Source organism: Pleurodeles waltl, chromosome 1_2 (genome assembly GCF_031143425.1).
Source record: "Pleurodeles waltl isolate 20211129_DDA chromosome 1_2, aPleWal1.hap1.20221129, whole genome shotgun sequence".
Classification (NCBI taxonomy): domain Eukaryota; kingdom Metazoa; phylum Chordata; class Amphibia; order Caudata; family Salamandridae; genus Pleurodeles; species Pleurodeles waltl.
The window spans coordinates 153562384-153577820 of NC_090437.1; the positions used below are offsets into that span (position 1 = coordinate 153562384).

At 44.6% G+C, this 15437-nt stretch overlaps 1 protein-coding gene across 1 annotated transcript in view; it reads right to left on the reverse strand.

Annotated features, from left to right (window-relative positions):
- PPEF2 (protein phosphatase with EF-hand domain 2) overlaps positions 1–15437 on the reverse strand; it is a 376295-nt gene that overhangs the window by 142223 nt on the left and 218635 nt on the right. Inside the window, exon 12 of the mRNA XM_069236843.1 lies at positions 10356–10760. Coding sequence (XP_069092944.1) covers positions 10356–10760 — 405 coding nt within the window. The remainder of the gene's footprint in view (positions 1–10355; positions 10761–15437) is intronic.

Below are 15437 nucleotides of genomic sequence, written 5' to 3' on the forward strand. Positions count from 1 at the left end.
GTGGTTAAGCCATAACCATCAAGGAGTGCATTCTTAAGAACTGTAAAACCATTGGCATCACTTTCCTTAACAGTAAGGAGCCTATCCCTACCCTTTCCACTGAAAGATAGCCATAGGATAGCAGCCCACTGCCTTTGAGGGACCCCCTGTACATTACAGGCCCTCTCAAGTGCAGCAAACCACTTGTTAATGTCATCCCCCTCCTTGTAAGGGGGAACTATCTTGTGCAGATTCCTAGAATCATGCTCTTTTACAGGATTACTATCTGTAATACTGCTGCTGCCACCATGGGGTCCAAACCCCAACCTCTACCTTTCTTTTTCTAAGTCAAATGCTTGTCTATCTAAATCCAGCTGTTGCTTCTTGAGCTTCAGCCTGGATTCTTCCACTCTCAATCTATTGAGCTCCCTTTCTAACATTCTGTCTTCAGGGAGGGTGGGTTGGGCATGCTTTGACAGAGAAGAATGATGAGGATGAACAGAGGGAGACCTGTCCCTAAAAGATGGCACTCTAACAACCTGGCCTAAAGGAGTTATCTCTATACTATGATGAGAACTCACATCAGTACCAACCCTGCTAGGTGGTCTGATAATGGGCAAGTTGGGAAGGTTCCCTTCTAACTCCTTTACTATCAGAATCAGAGTGTGAACCATCAGCTAATCTCTCACCAGAAGTGCCAACTAAGGTCTTATCTTGTTCAATGAGCATATTAACTAACAGTTGTCTTGAGGGATTCTTCCCTACCCCTAACCCTCTATCTATGCAGAGACTTCTTGCTTCTTTCCAGCTAAGGTTGTCATTAGCTATGCTGGCCAGATCAAGAGTTTGGCCTGTACCAGACAAGAGTTTAAGGGACAGAAAAAGAAAGAAAAAGTTTCAGAACTTTTTAAAGAACAGATTCTTTTTTTTTTTTTTTTACTTTTAAAGAACTTTTGGAAAGTTTTAGGGGTACTTTTCAGCACTTAGCAAAAGAGTAAGAGAAGAAAAGCAAAACTTTTTGGTTAGGTGTACATACACTGAACTTGTTTTGTATATTTTTCTCTTATGAAAAGTACAATATGACAAAGTGGTAAGTAGTTGCAAGTACTTATCCCACCGCCGCACAACCAATGTAGGAGGCTGGCCTGGCTTGTAGTGGGTACCAAGGGGTACTTACACCTTGCACCAGGTCCAGGTATCCCTTATTAGTGTAGAGGGGTGTCTAGTAGCTTAGCCTGATAGAAAAGGTAGCTTAGCAGAGCACCTTAGGCTGAACTAGGAGACGAGTGAAGCTCCTACAGTACCACTAGTGTCATATGCACAATATCATAAGAAAACACAATACACAGATATACTAAAAATAAAGGTACTTTATTTTTATGACAATATGCCAAAGTATCTCAGTGAGTACCCTCAGTATGAGGATAGCAAATATACACAAGATATATGTACACAATACCAAAATATGCAGTAATAGCAATAGAAAACAGTGCAAACAATGTATAGTCACAATAGAATGCAATGGGGGCACATAGGGATTGGGGCAACACAAACCATATACTCTAGAAGTGGAATGCGAACCACGAATGGACCCCAAACCTATGTGACCTTGTAGAGGGTCGCTGGGACTGTAAGAAAACAGTGAGGGTTAGAAAAATAGACCACCCCAAGACCCTGAAAAGTGGGTGCAAAGTGCACCTAAGTTCCCCAAAGAGCACAGAAGTCGTGATAGGGGAATTCTGCAAGGAAGACCAACACCAGCAATGCAACAACGATGAATTTCCTGACGAGAGTACCTGTGGAACAAGGGGACCAAGTCCAAGAGTCACGATCAAGTCGGGAGTGGGCAGATGCCCAGGAAATGCCAGCTGTGGGTGCAAGGAAGCTGCCACTGGATGGTAGAAGCTGTCGATTCTGCAAGAACGACAAGGGCTAGAAACTTCCCCTTTGGAGGATGGATGTCCCATGTCGTGAAGAGTTGTGCAGAGGTATTTCCGTGCAGAAAGACCGCAAACAAGCCTTGCTAGCTGCAAGGGTCACGGTTAGGGTTTTTGGATGCTGCTGTGGCCCAGGAGGGACCAGGATGTTGCCAATTGCATGAGGAGACAGAGGGGGGGGGGTCCAGCAAGACAAAGAGCCCACTCAGAAGCAAGCAGAACCCGCAGAAGTGCTGGAACAGGCACTACGAAGTGGAGTGAACCGGAGCTCACCCAAAGTCACAAAAGAGGCTCCCACGATGCCGGAGGACAACTCAGGAGGTTGTACACTGCAGGTTAGAGTGCCGGGGACCCAGGCTTGGCTGTGCACAAAGGAAATCCTGGAAAAGTGCACAGGAGCCGGAGTAGGTGCAAAACACGCAGTTCCCAGCAATGCAGTGTAACATGGGGAGGCAAGGACTTACCTCCACCAAACTTGGACTGAAGAGTCACTGGACTGTGGGAGTCACTTGGACAGAGTTGCTGAGTTCAAGGGACCTCGCTTGTCGTGCTGAGAGGAGACCCAGAGGACCAGTGATGCAGTTCTTTGGTGCCTGCAGTTGCAGGGGGAAGATTCCGTCGACCCACAGGAGATTTCTTCGGAGCTTCTAGTGCCGAGAGGAGGCAGACTACCCCCACAGCATGCACCACCAGGAAAACAGTTGAGAAGGTGGCAGGATCAGCGTTACAAGGTCGCAGTAGTCGTCTTTGCTACTTTGTTGCAGTTTTGCAAGCTTCCAGCGCGGTCAGCAGTCGATTCCTTGGCAGAAGGTGAAGAGAGAGATGCAGAGGAACTCTGATGAGCTCTTGCATTCGTTATCTAAAGAATTCCCCAAAGCAGAGACCCTAAATAGCCAGAAAAGGAGGTTTGGCTACTTAGGAGAGGGGATAGGCCAGCAACACCTGAAGGAGCCTATCAGAAGGAGTCTCTGACGTCACCTGCTGGCACTGGACACTCAGAGCAGTCCAGTGTGCCAGCAGCACCTCTGTTTCCAAGATGGCAGAGGTCTGGAGCACACTGGAGGAGCTCTGGGCACCTCCCAGGGGAGGTGCAGGTCAGGGGAGTGGTCACTCCCCTTTCCTTTGTCCAGTTTCGCGCCAGAGCAGGGCTGGGGGATCCCTGAATCGGTGTAGACTGGCTTATGCAGAGATGGGCACCATCTGTGCCCATCAAAGCATTTCCAGAGGCTGGGGGAGGCTACTCCTCCCCAGCCCGACACCTTTTTCCAAAGGGAGAGGGTAAAACACCCTCTCTCTGAGGAAGTCCTTTGTTCTGCCTTCCTGGGCCAAGCCTGGCTGGACCCCAGGAGGGCAGAAACCTGTCTGAGGGGTTGGCAGCAGCAGCAGCTGCAGTGAAACCCCGGGAAAGGTAGTTTGGCAGTACCCGGATCTGAGCTAGAGACTCGGGATCATGGAATTGTCTCCACAATGCCAGAATGGCATTGGGGTGACAATTCCATGATCTTAGACATGTTACATGATCATGTTCGGAGTTACCATTGTGACGCTATACATATGTCGTGACATATGTATAGTGCACGTGTGTAATGGTGTCCCGCACTCACAAAGTCCGGGGAATTTGCCCTGGACAATGTGGGAGCACCTTGGCTAGTGCCAGGGTGCCCACACACTAAGTAACTTAGCACCCAACCTTTACCAGGTAAAGGTTAGACATATAGGTGACTTATAAGTTACTGAAGTGCAGTGGTAAATGGCTGTGAAATAACGTGGACGTTATTTCACTCAGGCTGCACTGGCAGGCCTGTGTAAGAATTGTCAGATCTCCCTATGGGTGGCACAAGAAATGCTGCAGCCCATAGGGATCTCCTGGAACCCCAATACCCTGGGTACCTCAGTACCATATACTAGGGAATTATAAGGGTGTTCCAGTATGCCAATGTAAATTGGTGAAATTGGTCACTAGCCTGTTAGTGACAATTTGGAAAGAAATTAGAGAGCATAACCACTGGGGTTCTGGATAGCAGAGCCTCAGTGAGACAGTTAGTCATAACACAGGTAACACATACAGGGCACACTTATGAGCACTGGGGCCCTGGCTGGCAGGGTCCCAGTGACACATACAACTAAAACAACATATATACAGTGAAATATGGGGGTAACATGCCAGGCAAGATGGTACTTTCCTACAGTGCGCACAACTGAAATATACCCAAGATCCTCATGGGGTACAAAATCAAAGATTTCATTGGAAAGAAGGGGATAATGGGAAAGTGAAGTCTCCAAGAATTGTTACGAAGGGTCAGTTGAAATTTGGTGCTAGAAAAAGGATTGTACGTGTGGGGGATAGTGCTTGTTAATCTACCTAAGAGATTTGGTGATCATGTTATGGACTAATTTAAAAAAAAAAAATGTATTTCACGTAAAATGTTATTTCGTATATGAGTCAGTATTTCCTGAAGGTTTATAACATGTTTGTTCTTCTTATCTCTTGTTTTTAATTTGTTAAGTTTTGATTATAAGGGGGAAATGAGTGTGTATATGCCGCATTCCCGTTCCGTGAATGTATTTCACGTAAAATGTTATTTTGTATATAAGTCAGTATTTCTTGAAGGTTTATCACATGTTTGTTCTTCTTATCTCTTGTCTTTAATTTGTTAATGTTGCGATTATAAGGGGTAAGATGTGTTGGGGTGTATCTGTGATGCCGTGTGTATATGTCACAGTCTCGTCTCGTGCTTTAGTGCTTAGAGTGCTATGGAATGAGAATGCAGGGGAGGAAGCGGGGATTCGGAGAGAGACGGTTGGCGGGTGAGGACGGAGGATGATGTACGGAAGATGAGGCTGTCAGTCCTGTTGGTCCTGAAATAAAGGCAATCAAATAAACCTACCGAGAATACTCCTTTTTAGTTTGCAAGGAGGTAACTGCAAGTAAAAGCCATACTCTGTGTAAAGTGATCTGCAGTAAAATACACGTGTACTTTTGCAAGTTAAGGCATACAGGTAAACAGTGGTTACAGATATCAACGTCAGATTTGTTACAAAAACTTTAGGAGGACAATGTAATCTGCATCCTCGGAGTTGTTTATGCACACTTTTACAAACAATACAAACTTTTATGAAAGAAACTGAACTGCGGTATGTAGTTGTTTTCTCCCAAATGAGTGGTAGAGTTCGGGCAAAGGAGAGTGGGGGGGGCAGAGGGAGGAGAACAGCACAATTCGTTAGCTGGGAGGGTCAGTATCAATGTGAGGTGGAGTCACTGCCACGAGGAATATAAGACATCCCCCTGAATGTGGGGGAGGGGATCACACACCACATGTACTCTGAGATGGGTGGTGTGGCATCTGATGTCAGTTTTAGCTTTCACCTATTTCAGGTATTTCTGCCAGTCGGGAGGTCAGACCGGTACTGAGCCCCTCGAACCAGCCTTAAGTAGTGCCTGTTGTCCAGCCAGTATACCAGAGCGCAGGTCTGACAGCCACAGACCAATGGAGGGTCAAAAGCGGACTTCCAGCACATATCTATTCTTTGTATAGCCAGAACTATGGCTAAATCAATTAATTTGTTAACAGGTTTCGGCACAGCAGTGCGGGTTGTAACACCTAGTAGGCAATGTTACCCCATCCATTGAATCGGGAAGCCCATAAGTGAAACCCCATTATTTTCCCCCAATAAGAGTCAAGTTGAGGGCAATTCCAGACCATGTGTACGAAGTCCGCTGCGCTAACCCGGCAACTGGGGCAGGTGTCCGCGACCCCTGTATAGATACGTGCCAACCACTCTGGGGTGAGGTAGGTGTGATGTAGGTAGTTGAATTGCATATATTTTAGTCTGCCATTTATGGAGATGAGTTTTGGTACTGCTATACATTGTGCTTATTGCTTGGCTGCAAGTGTAGTGTCAAGGGAGGTGTCCCAATAAGATTGAAGTGTGCAGAGGGAAATCCCTCTATCAGCACACAAGTAACTATAAAGGCATGTAACAGCCTTACGCCCCCCCATGCATCAGCAGTACCTGAAAGAAATCTGACGTCTCCGGTTCATCATGTTTTTCACCATACCTTATATATATGTTGTGTGAATGTAGCATAAATAAGGAAGGAACCCCGTGGTATTCCATAATCATCCACCAGGCTCTGAAACGGGCTCAGTATCTGATCTGTAAAAAGATCGCCCGCATCAGTGAGGCAAGCCTCTGTCCATCTGGTCGAATCTGGATGCAATTGAAGTTCTGAGCAACCTGGCAATGCCCAAAGTGATAGCTCTGTCGCATATGGGGGACAGGGGCAGTTGTTGACCATCTGTGTTCCAGCATGTCTTGGCCGCCTGCATTGGGACATTGCCTCCGTTCACGGGGACCTCAGCCTCAGAGACCAACAGCCATCTCAGCACCTGAGCTGGCATTGCCCTGCAGAACCAATGCCCTAGTTCAGACATATTCTGGCCCGCTAGCCAGTGCATGGACCACTGGTACTGGGCAGCAGCATAGTAATATTCAGAGTTCGGAGTGCCCAACACAACCCGCTCCAACGGCGCATATCCTTTGGAGAGTGCCACCTGACGTCTACCCTTGCCCCATATTAATGTGGTCAATAGTGAGCGCGTGTCTGCAAATAGTTTGTTAGGTAGCAGGGCGGGAATGGCACAGAAGACATATAGAGGCAGATTTAAGAGTGCCTAGTGCCGCCTTGTGCCACATTAGCGTTGTCTATGAGCGTAAAAATTACACAACAGCAGCACAAGATCCTTGTAAATATGTTGCATGGTAGGTTAACTTATGCAATTATCATATAGCACGATCTTTGCCAATTTACAAAGCTCTTGGTGCTTTGGGAATCACATTGCATATCCTTCTCCCTCTGTCGTGTGAGGGTAATAAGACTGCCAGTGGTGCTCAGAGGATTTGGTCTTGAGTAGAAACGATGAGAACTCATAACACAACCCAAATTACTCTTCTTAAAGCTGATGCTGCAATACCTCAGAACCATCCAGCAGCACTGAGAACTACATGCTCTGCACATGCGCAGAAGAAATGTAGCTTTCAATTCCATATTTTAGGCTAAATTATCTTCTGCGCACATAACTGCTGAGAACTGTCCCCACTCTCCATTTTATGTGTGGCGGGACAACACTTGCGCCATTTTGGCAACCTACCTCATGCACTAAGGGCATAGAAAGGCTTTGTAATTAGTTGAGATACATGAGTGAAACGGCCGAGTAATGGCTTTAACATCTTTTCTTTGCGAATTCATTATCTATTACCTTCACTGGCGACCAAATTGTGGTACTTGGAAAATGGTGTGTCGGACAGACAGCTCTTCTATTTAGGAATTTTATGAGGCGTGACCCATGCCAATGAATTGGTGCCTGCTTGGTAACATATTTTCAAAGCAGAGGTAACAGTAAAAGATCAAAAGGAAACAGTTATGAAAAAGTAAAATAAACAGATGCGAGCATCTAGGTACAGAAGAGAATAAAAAATAACGTAAAGGGCAAACTATTTAACTCGGAGAATAGCAGGGACACAAAAATAATGTGTTATAAATACCAAATGTATGTTTCGCACAGTAAAAACGAAATTGAATGAGTATTATGTCTTGATATTCGCATTTTATAAAACGTCAACAGGGATGTAATATGAAATCTGGCATATGAAAAAAGGACATTTTGAGATAACTTGCTCCACTTATGTATGATAGATACAATTTTTTCCGTCCATATCTTTCTTTCAGGAACTCGGGGAGTTGCAGTGCTCAATTACTGCAGTTAATCAAAACGCTAGAAAATGATTTGTAAATGTAAGGTCCATGAGTGGAGACAAGGAGTCTGATTCACAAAGCTACTGGCATGTGTAAGTATGGTTTACCCACACCTACACACCAAGAAGGGCAATCTAGCGATGAGAAAGGACAGATTCACAGCATCTGCTCATCATCCTGGGATTCCGGGAAATCACTTAGGCCCTCAATATGACATAGGTGGTAAATGCCACCTGTGGCCATGGCGACAGCTGGCAAAAGACCGTCGCCGTGGCTACCTACCGTCTGCCATATTATGACCGTAGCTGGAATTCCACCAGAAGGCTGGTGAAAATCCGGCTACGGTCATGGCAGTGGACAGCGGTAAGGTGGCTCTGCTGCCAGCAGCTGCGCAACGCCAGTAGACCGCTGCAGACTGTATCATGACGCATGACACGGTCTGGAGGTATTCTGCTGGCGGACGCTGCTGCTGGCAGAAGCGCCACGTCCCATCTCCTGCAAGCAGGTAATTCAGGTGCTCCCACAGGAGAGGGGGGTGTTGTGTGTGTGTGAGTGTGTGTTTGTGTGCGTGCATGCGGGTGTGGGGTGTGTGTATAATGCGTGTGCACATGAATGAATGTGAGTGTGCGTGTATGTTGTGATGTGTGAATGCGTATGTGCTTGTATGTATGTCAGTGTGTGTGGATGTGGTGTGCATGAATGTATGCATGTATGGGTGAGTGTGGGTATGCGTTGTGTATGCGTGTGTATGTTTGTGCGTGTAGGTGTGTGTATGCTGGGGGAGGGTGGGAGAGGAATCTGGGGAGGGGGAGAGGGGCAGGGGAGATCCCTATCAGTGCCAGGGATAAAGTTCCCTGCCACTGATAGTGCCTACTGCCATGGTTTTCGTGGAGGTGAAAAAGCCACGGAAACCATGGCGGTAGGGGGTGGGGGGGTCATAGTAAAGTTGGTGGCCTAGTGATGGTCGCCGGGCTGGAGTCTGTAGTCTCCAGCCCGCCGGTCGTTACCGCTGTGGCGGTCGGTGTGGTACATTGGCGGTTTGTCATTATATGGCGGTATGTACCGCCAGCCTGTTGGCGGTACTGCCGCCACTATAACACCGACTGCCGGGGTCGTAATGACCCCCTTAATATCTCTGTGCCTAAACAAAAATTAATTTGACCTTGTCTAGTGTAATCTGGTGCTCATGTAAAGCGCTCTAATACACTTGGGCCAAATTCGTGCTATACAAAACTGCAAAAAATTTTTTATAAGTGACGTGTCAAAGAGCAGCCATAGGTAATGCAAGGGTTCTACCCCATAATAGGCAAAACCAGAGACTCAAACTACTACATTAGAGGTGAAGGAGGAAACCGAGTATGGACAGCTTGTCAATTTTAAAAACACCCCTACTTTTTTTAAAAATTAAAAGCACTGACACCCTATTTCTGATAACTTTGGTATTTGCTCTTAAACTACCAGCAATTCTCCTCACACGCTTTATAAGCCGCAGTTGAAATACTGTGCTTCTCAATGGTGTTTCTGGCTCCTGCATAAAGAAGCAATTCTGTGCCATGATATTCTGCTGAGTGCCTCTGTCCCCGCCTCACTGACGGCTCTTATATCATTACATATGGATTTGCAGTAAAAATCATTAATATCTCTCATAAGAAGACAATTGGCAGCGTTTCATTTTGCATCAGTAAACTGCAGTTTTCTCCAAAATGTTGTAACAATTATCCAATAGTACATGAAAGGCAAATCTGGCATTTAGGAATATGTTAGTGTGAAATGTGTCCTTGGGTCCATTTTTGATGAAAGTGTACATTTTGTGTTAAAAACAGCACCAAAACCACAAGTGCTGCGAACAACATCCACTCATATGCTGTTCATTCGCATTATTTCCATGCTCCAGCAATAGAATTTTTGCCTGAAAGGACTTGAAACTACCCGATGTGCCACAATGGTGTAATTTGGGGAATTTCACTTAACAAAGAGTAGCGCGAAATGTTGGGAGTTGCACAAGATTATGCAAGCATAACAAACATTTTGCCCAAGACTAATTAATATACACTTGTTATTCTCACACTGATGGATTGCCCAGAGTCTACATTAATAAAATTAAGCTTTTGCTCTTTCAATACACTTGTTCCCAGTTCCTTGATTGTTACAGAAGCTGGGGGAGGTTGTATGGAAGAAGTATATGCACATTCTGCGGTACATTGGTCTTCACAACCCCACGGACAGGGCCATTAGGCCACTGCAGTTAGCACAACGCTGGTTCCACAACTAGGGTTCTGTCCTACATGCGAACTATGCCCTGCCCCTTGGCCACATGGGGGGACCTGCTGGCCGGAGAGGCTACATATTGAAGAAGCAGATTTTTCGGTTCCAGCAAAGTTTAGATTTTTTTCTTTTCTTAGGTAACTTTAATTTTCTTTTCCATTATCCTCGTCTAAGAAGTTGCAATTGCCTATACTTCAAATTCGTATCCTTTAATTAGTTATACTGAAATTGTCTTTGGTTCTAAAACATGTAACAAGAACATGACAAATGTAAAATACATTAATGATGATTTAAAACGCCATCCAAAAGTAGAACATATGCAAAGACTTGTAAAATGCAGTTAATAATCTATTTTGTTAGCTTTCTGGGTACTGGTTGCAAGTGGGGAAAGACAGATGTTTTGCAGAACCACTTACCTGTTTCCTTTCTTCGTCATTTGTATCAAAGTTTTGAATTTCACTGGACTCCGAGTCTGTCTCAGGCACTGAGATGGAACTGGTTACCTCAGCAAAAGACTCGGAAAAGCCAACCTGCTTCCGGCACTTCACCAGCTCCTCTTCCACTGTCTGACGGACCCTCCTGGCTATCTCCTTCCTGTCCATGGTCATGGTGGTTGGGCTGCTCGCGGATCGCTTGTCCCTACACGGGCTGGGAACGAAGTTTGAGCTAGAGGGGTAGGTTAATGATCCACTTCTCTGAGATGCCCAAGTCGTTTCAAGACTACTGCTCCTCTCTTTTGCCGCATGTTTGCCCTGTGGAGATTTGGTCTCTACTTCTTTCGGTTTCTCTTTCTTCTTCCTTGGACGTAATGTAGACACATACTAGAAGAAAATAGGAGAGGCATAAAAGAACAACTGTAAACATCAAGGTTCTGAGAAAGAGAGGGCCATACCCAGAATCCCCTCTTGCTGTGAAAATACAGACACAGGAACTGAGGAAAGAAGCAGAAGCAACAAGGGACCTCCATCTGGAACTAACATATGAGGCAAGCAGTGAGATGGATGCCTTAAAACCATCCTCTCAGACTCAGTTAAGTTTCCATGTAGAATGCTAGAAAACAACATGAATTCTGGCTCCCATGATAACGGGCACGGCTACAAATAACTAGGCCTGTATGAACTTTTCAGTATGCCAGTGAAATTTGTGAAGTTCTGATATCTCAGGTTATGTGAAATTTCTCACAATTTTGATTTGCACAATTTTGCACATTTTCATAAAGTCTTGCAAGATACCAGTGGTAGACTGGTTTACGCAGAAACTGCCCTGCCCGGAGCCTTTTTTTGCTCCCTGCAAGCATAATTTTGCAAAGTGGTCAAGACATTTCACAATTTAGCACACCTATGGACACAAGAGGAAAGTATCCAGGACCATGACAGGACATGGGCTTTGTGCTGAAATGAGCAATCATTTTGTGGTTGATCCAGTTGTGCCTTACTCACCACTTTGGTATGACTTATCCCTCAATTTATAGGTATAAGCCACATCTATATACGAAAACAGCATTGTGGATCAGACCTTTTCATTCCTCCAGCACTTCTCCTTCCCTTCAACCACCACCTTGCAGTTTGCAATATGTTTTAAGGATCAGCTATATGAGTGTGTACTGCAGCCCAGAAGAAAGCTGAGTAGAAGCTTGAAGGTGCTGCTGGAAGAGAGGCATGTGTCTGCTGGTATAGCTGGACCTTTTGCGCTAAAGAACAATAAGTGGGCCACTGTAATTTTTGTCAACTATTGCAGAAAAGCTTAGAAGCTATTAATTATACACCTATCATAGGATCAGTAACAAAAGGAAGAAAATATAAAAGTTGGTATTGGTATAAAAGTGAAATGGTGCTACACACTAGGGGACCATGCTGGTTGCGGATTTCGAATAGTCAGTCCGGTTCGCTCAATCACTGGACATAAGGCAGACACTAAGGCCCAGATTTAAGATGGCCTATCGCCACTTTAGCTCTGCCTTAGATCATTTTTGTTTTACGCAAAGGCGGTGCTAAGGTGGCCTTTGTTACCCTTTGTGCTACATTTTGCATGAGCAACGCATAATGTATACAAAGGGGGCGTTCCCCCGCTAGATGGGAACAAAAAAAATGATGCAAAGAAATCCAAGATTTCTTTGCATCATTTTATTTCAGCACAAAAGGGGGCACGCCATTTTTATAATAGGCCCCTGTATACTGTTCAGGGTTAGTGCCAAACTTTTGGCGTTAACCCTGAACAGTACCTCAATAACGTCATAAATTATGACGCTATTGCCCCCTACCCTGCACAATGGTGCGCCACATCTTAGATATGGTGCACACATGGTGTAGCTAGGGGGCGCTAAGGGGCATGAGTAAAGTGGCACTGCACTGCATGCAGCACCACTTTCCCTAAATCTGCCCCTAAAGATTTACTGAAGAGGTCGTACTGAGCTGTGAGATGTGTTCCAACAGCAATTGTCCTGCAACGAAACGTTAACATGAATGTGTGCTAGATTTGAGAGGAGACCGTCAGCAGTCCAGGATGTCAGCCTTTACGGGGTAGTATATCCTGGAGATGCTCATAGTTTATACTATCCAGCCAAGCTCGTGGTGGAGGTGGTTTAGGAAGGAGTTGAAGTTGGAAAAGACAGGAGTTATACCCTTTATCAATGTCTGCTTTGAGGTTTGAGGAAGGTGTCAAGTATAATACCCAAGTGTTTGGGGACTGGGTCAGGAGAGGATAACTGTTGTTACATCATCCAATGGGGACTTGCTCTGGGCAGAGAAGAGTGGAAATCCAGAAAAGAAGGCTCGAAATAAATCTGAGGGCTTGGGTTTGAAAACATTAGTTGATATCCATATCATTAAGGCAGGTATTCAGACAGGTAATGTCACTCGTATCTGACTCAATGTTTTCATCTGTAATTAGTGTACACCAGTAAATTCTAAGATGCCTCTCGGAGAATACGTTTGTAAGAGGCAGAACACGCTCTATCCTTGGAAAACGCTATAGAAAAATGGAGGCTTTCATCTGACCGAGGTGATTCCATGCTTTAAGGGTCAATGTGAACCACTCCAGACGTTTACGTACGATAACCCACGCGGGAGTGGGAAAAGAGAAATGTCCTGTAATTTAGAGTGGTGAAGGCAACTGATAAGATGTAAAGGACAATAAGACAGACGTTTCAGTTGCCCAGGATTGTGGGCAGGCTGTCAGGAGTGGCTATCTTGGCACTGCACTCGGACTGCATTCCACATTTTAATGGTCAAGGAGTCTAAGCAGTTCTGTGTCAACACATTTTCAAGTCAGGTGCCGTCCATAATGCGGAGCCATGACTGACAAATCATTTAGGCCACGCAGATCCAGGCAAGATCTTTTAACGAGTGGTTGGACTTGACTAAATTTGAGGCCCAAAGGAAACGTGTCTTGAAATAGTGTGAGCTTAATCAAGGTTTTTGTGTGTTATTTGATGAGATCAGTAGTAGTAACATCATTGTACCAAGATGCTTATTTCATGTTAGATACAAAGTTGAAAAAATAATTAAAATACATTTTACAAAAAAATTACTTATTAGAATTAGTGAAAATAAAAGGTCAGTAAGTTCACTAGCTTTGCTAGGCAGTGGAAGAATGGGGGAAGTGGGCTGAAATACATTTGTCTGGCATTTCAAGCTGACATAATGTGGTCATGGAGGATGGCACATTTTCCTTTTACTATGTACTTATAGCAGATTGTTCTTTGGCTTTAAGGGTGATGAGAAGATCTCGGAATTGATTTTTTTTTTCTCCAGAAACTTTTTGGGACAAATGCATGTTGTTTCTTCTTTGAAGGTTGTGGAGTATCAAGGAACCAAGAGGTGAGTGTCATTGACTGCTTTGATGTTGTTGCTGTAATTGGAAACCATGGAAATATAAAAGTGTGTTGTCTACGTGCTCAGTTTTTGAAGCTTTTGAACTTGATATGGAAGGAGAGGGGTGACCTTGTAATAGAATGAGATGAAGAAATTGATGAGAACAATTAATAGTAATACCACAGGTAGGTACGTTGAGTGGAGAAATTAGGCCAATAGTACTGATTGCTTGTGTACAGAAGAGAGTAATGTTGTATAAAGTGGGTGGAGATCAGTAAGCCATCAAGGGAAGATATGTGTTTGATAAAATGCTTTCACCATTTGATATTAATCTCCTAGGAAGACAACGGAGAGGTTATGTAGTGGATGATGTCTTCAGATACAAGAGGATGAACTTGTAGGTAATGTGTATTACAAAGACTGATGTTTCTGAGATTATCACTGGGATCACCAGAGAAAACTTTGATCTACATGTGTTATCTTGGTGCAATCTCAGCCAAGGTACATCCATTTAGTTGAGACACATTTGGAGGATCTAATTAATGCCAAGTGTCCCCAGCCCCCTGTATCTGAGGAGCAGAACATGTTTAGTCATTGAAGGCTCATCTTTTGACGTTTAGCAGTTTAAGATCAGAAGGTTTCAAGATGTATAACATCATTGTTTGTTTGGAAGTCTGGTTCTGTGCCGGAATTGTGACAATTAGCATTCTAATGAGATGAACTACTGGTGGCTGCATTTATCCTTCAGTCAGTAGTTGTTTCGGCTCAATTAAGCCCTGACATGACTAGCAGTGTCCCTCGTTTGAAGATCTCCACCAATCTATTATTAAAACTAGTAGCCAGACTCCAAAGAGGGCTGCTGTTTTGCCTTTTTTGTTAATTTATCTGGAAGATGCAGTCCATAGCAAGGCTAAAGAGTACTGTCTTTGGCTTAAAAGCCTCCAGAGTGTCACTGGGGATTCTATGTACGTCATATTTTCTATGAAGTAGGTGTCAGATTTATCCACATTGTACCTCAAGAAGACCTTGTTAGTCAGCCACCAAATGTTGAGTCTCCAGATACAACCTCTATCCAGGTCTTTTGTGTGCCCCATTGTGAGGATAATTAATGAGTGGTCAGAAATTCCCATAGGAAGGACGTCTACTTCTGATGTCAGGTGAGCAACCACCAGCTGAACCACAAAAATGTCTAGCCTGGAAAAGGCTCTTTGAGCATTAGAGCAAAAGGTGTATGCTCAAGTTGAGGGATGGAGGACTTGCCAAATACCTGTCAGGGTCAACGAGAAGGCAAAGTCATATAAAGGGTATGGCCCTGAAGGCTGGCAGTATGAGCGAAGTGCTTAACCTATGATCCCAATTAGAAGAATCCCAGAAAGAGCCTCAACGAGGGCTTCCCATAAACAGGAAAAAAAGAAGAGAACACTGGGGTATACACCTACATTTATTGTAGGTCATGTGAAGATCACACCCTCATGTGCCTCAATGTGTCACATGTGGAAGTGTTCCTTCATACTTTCAGAATAATACATTCTTCTTTAAGAAACAGCAACTACTTGACGCAGTATGGTGGGACCCGAAATGGGGAATCACATGCTAAAGGAAATTGTTAGGCAATTCACAGCCTTCAGAACTACACCTTGTAGGAAAGTACCATCTTGCCTGGCATGTTACCCCCATATTTCACTG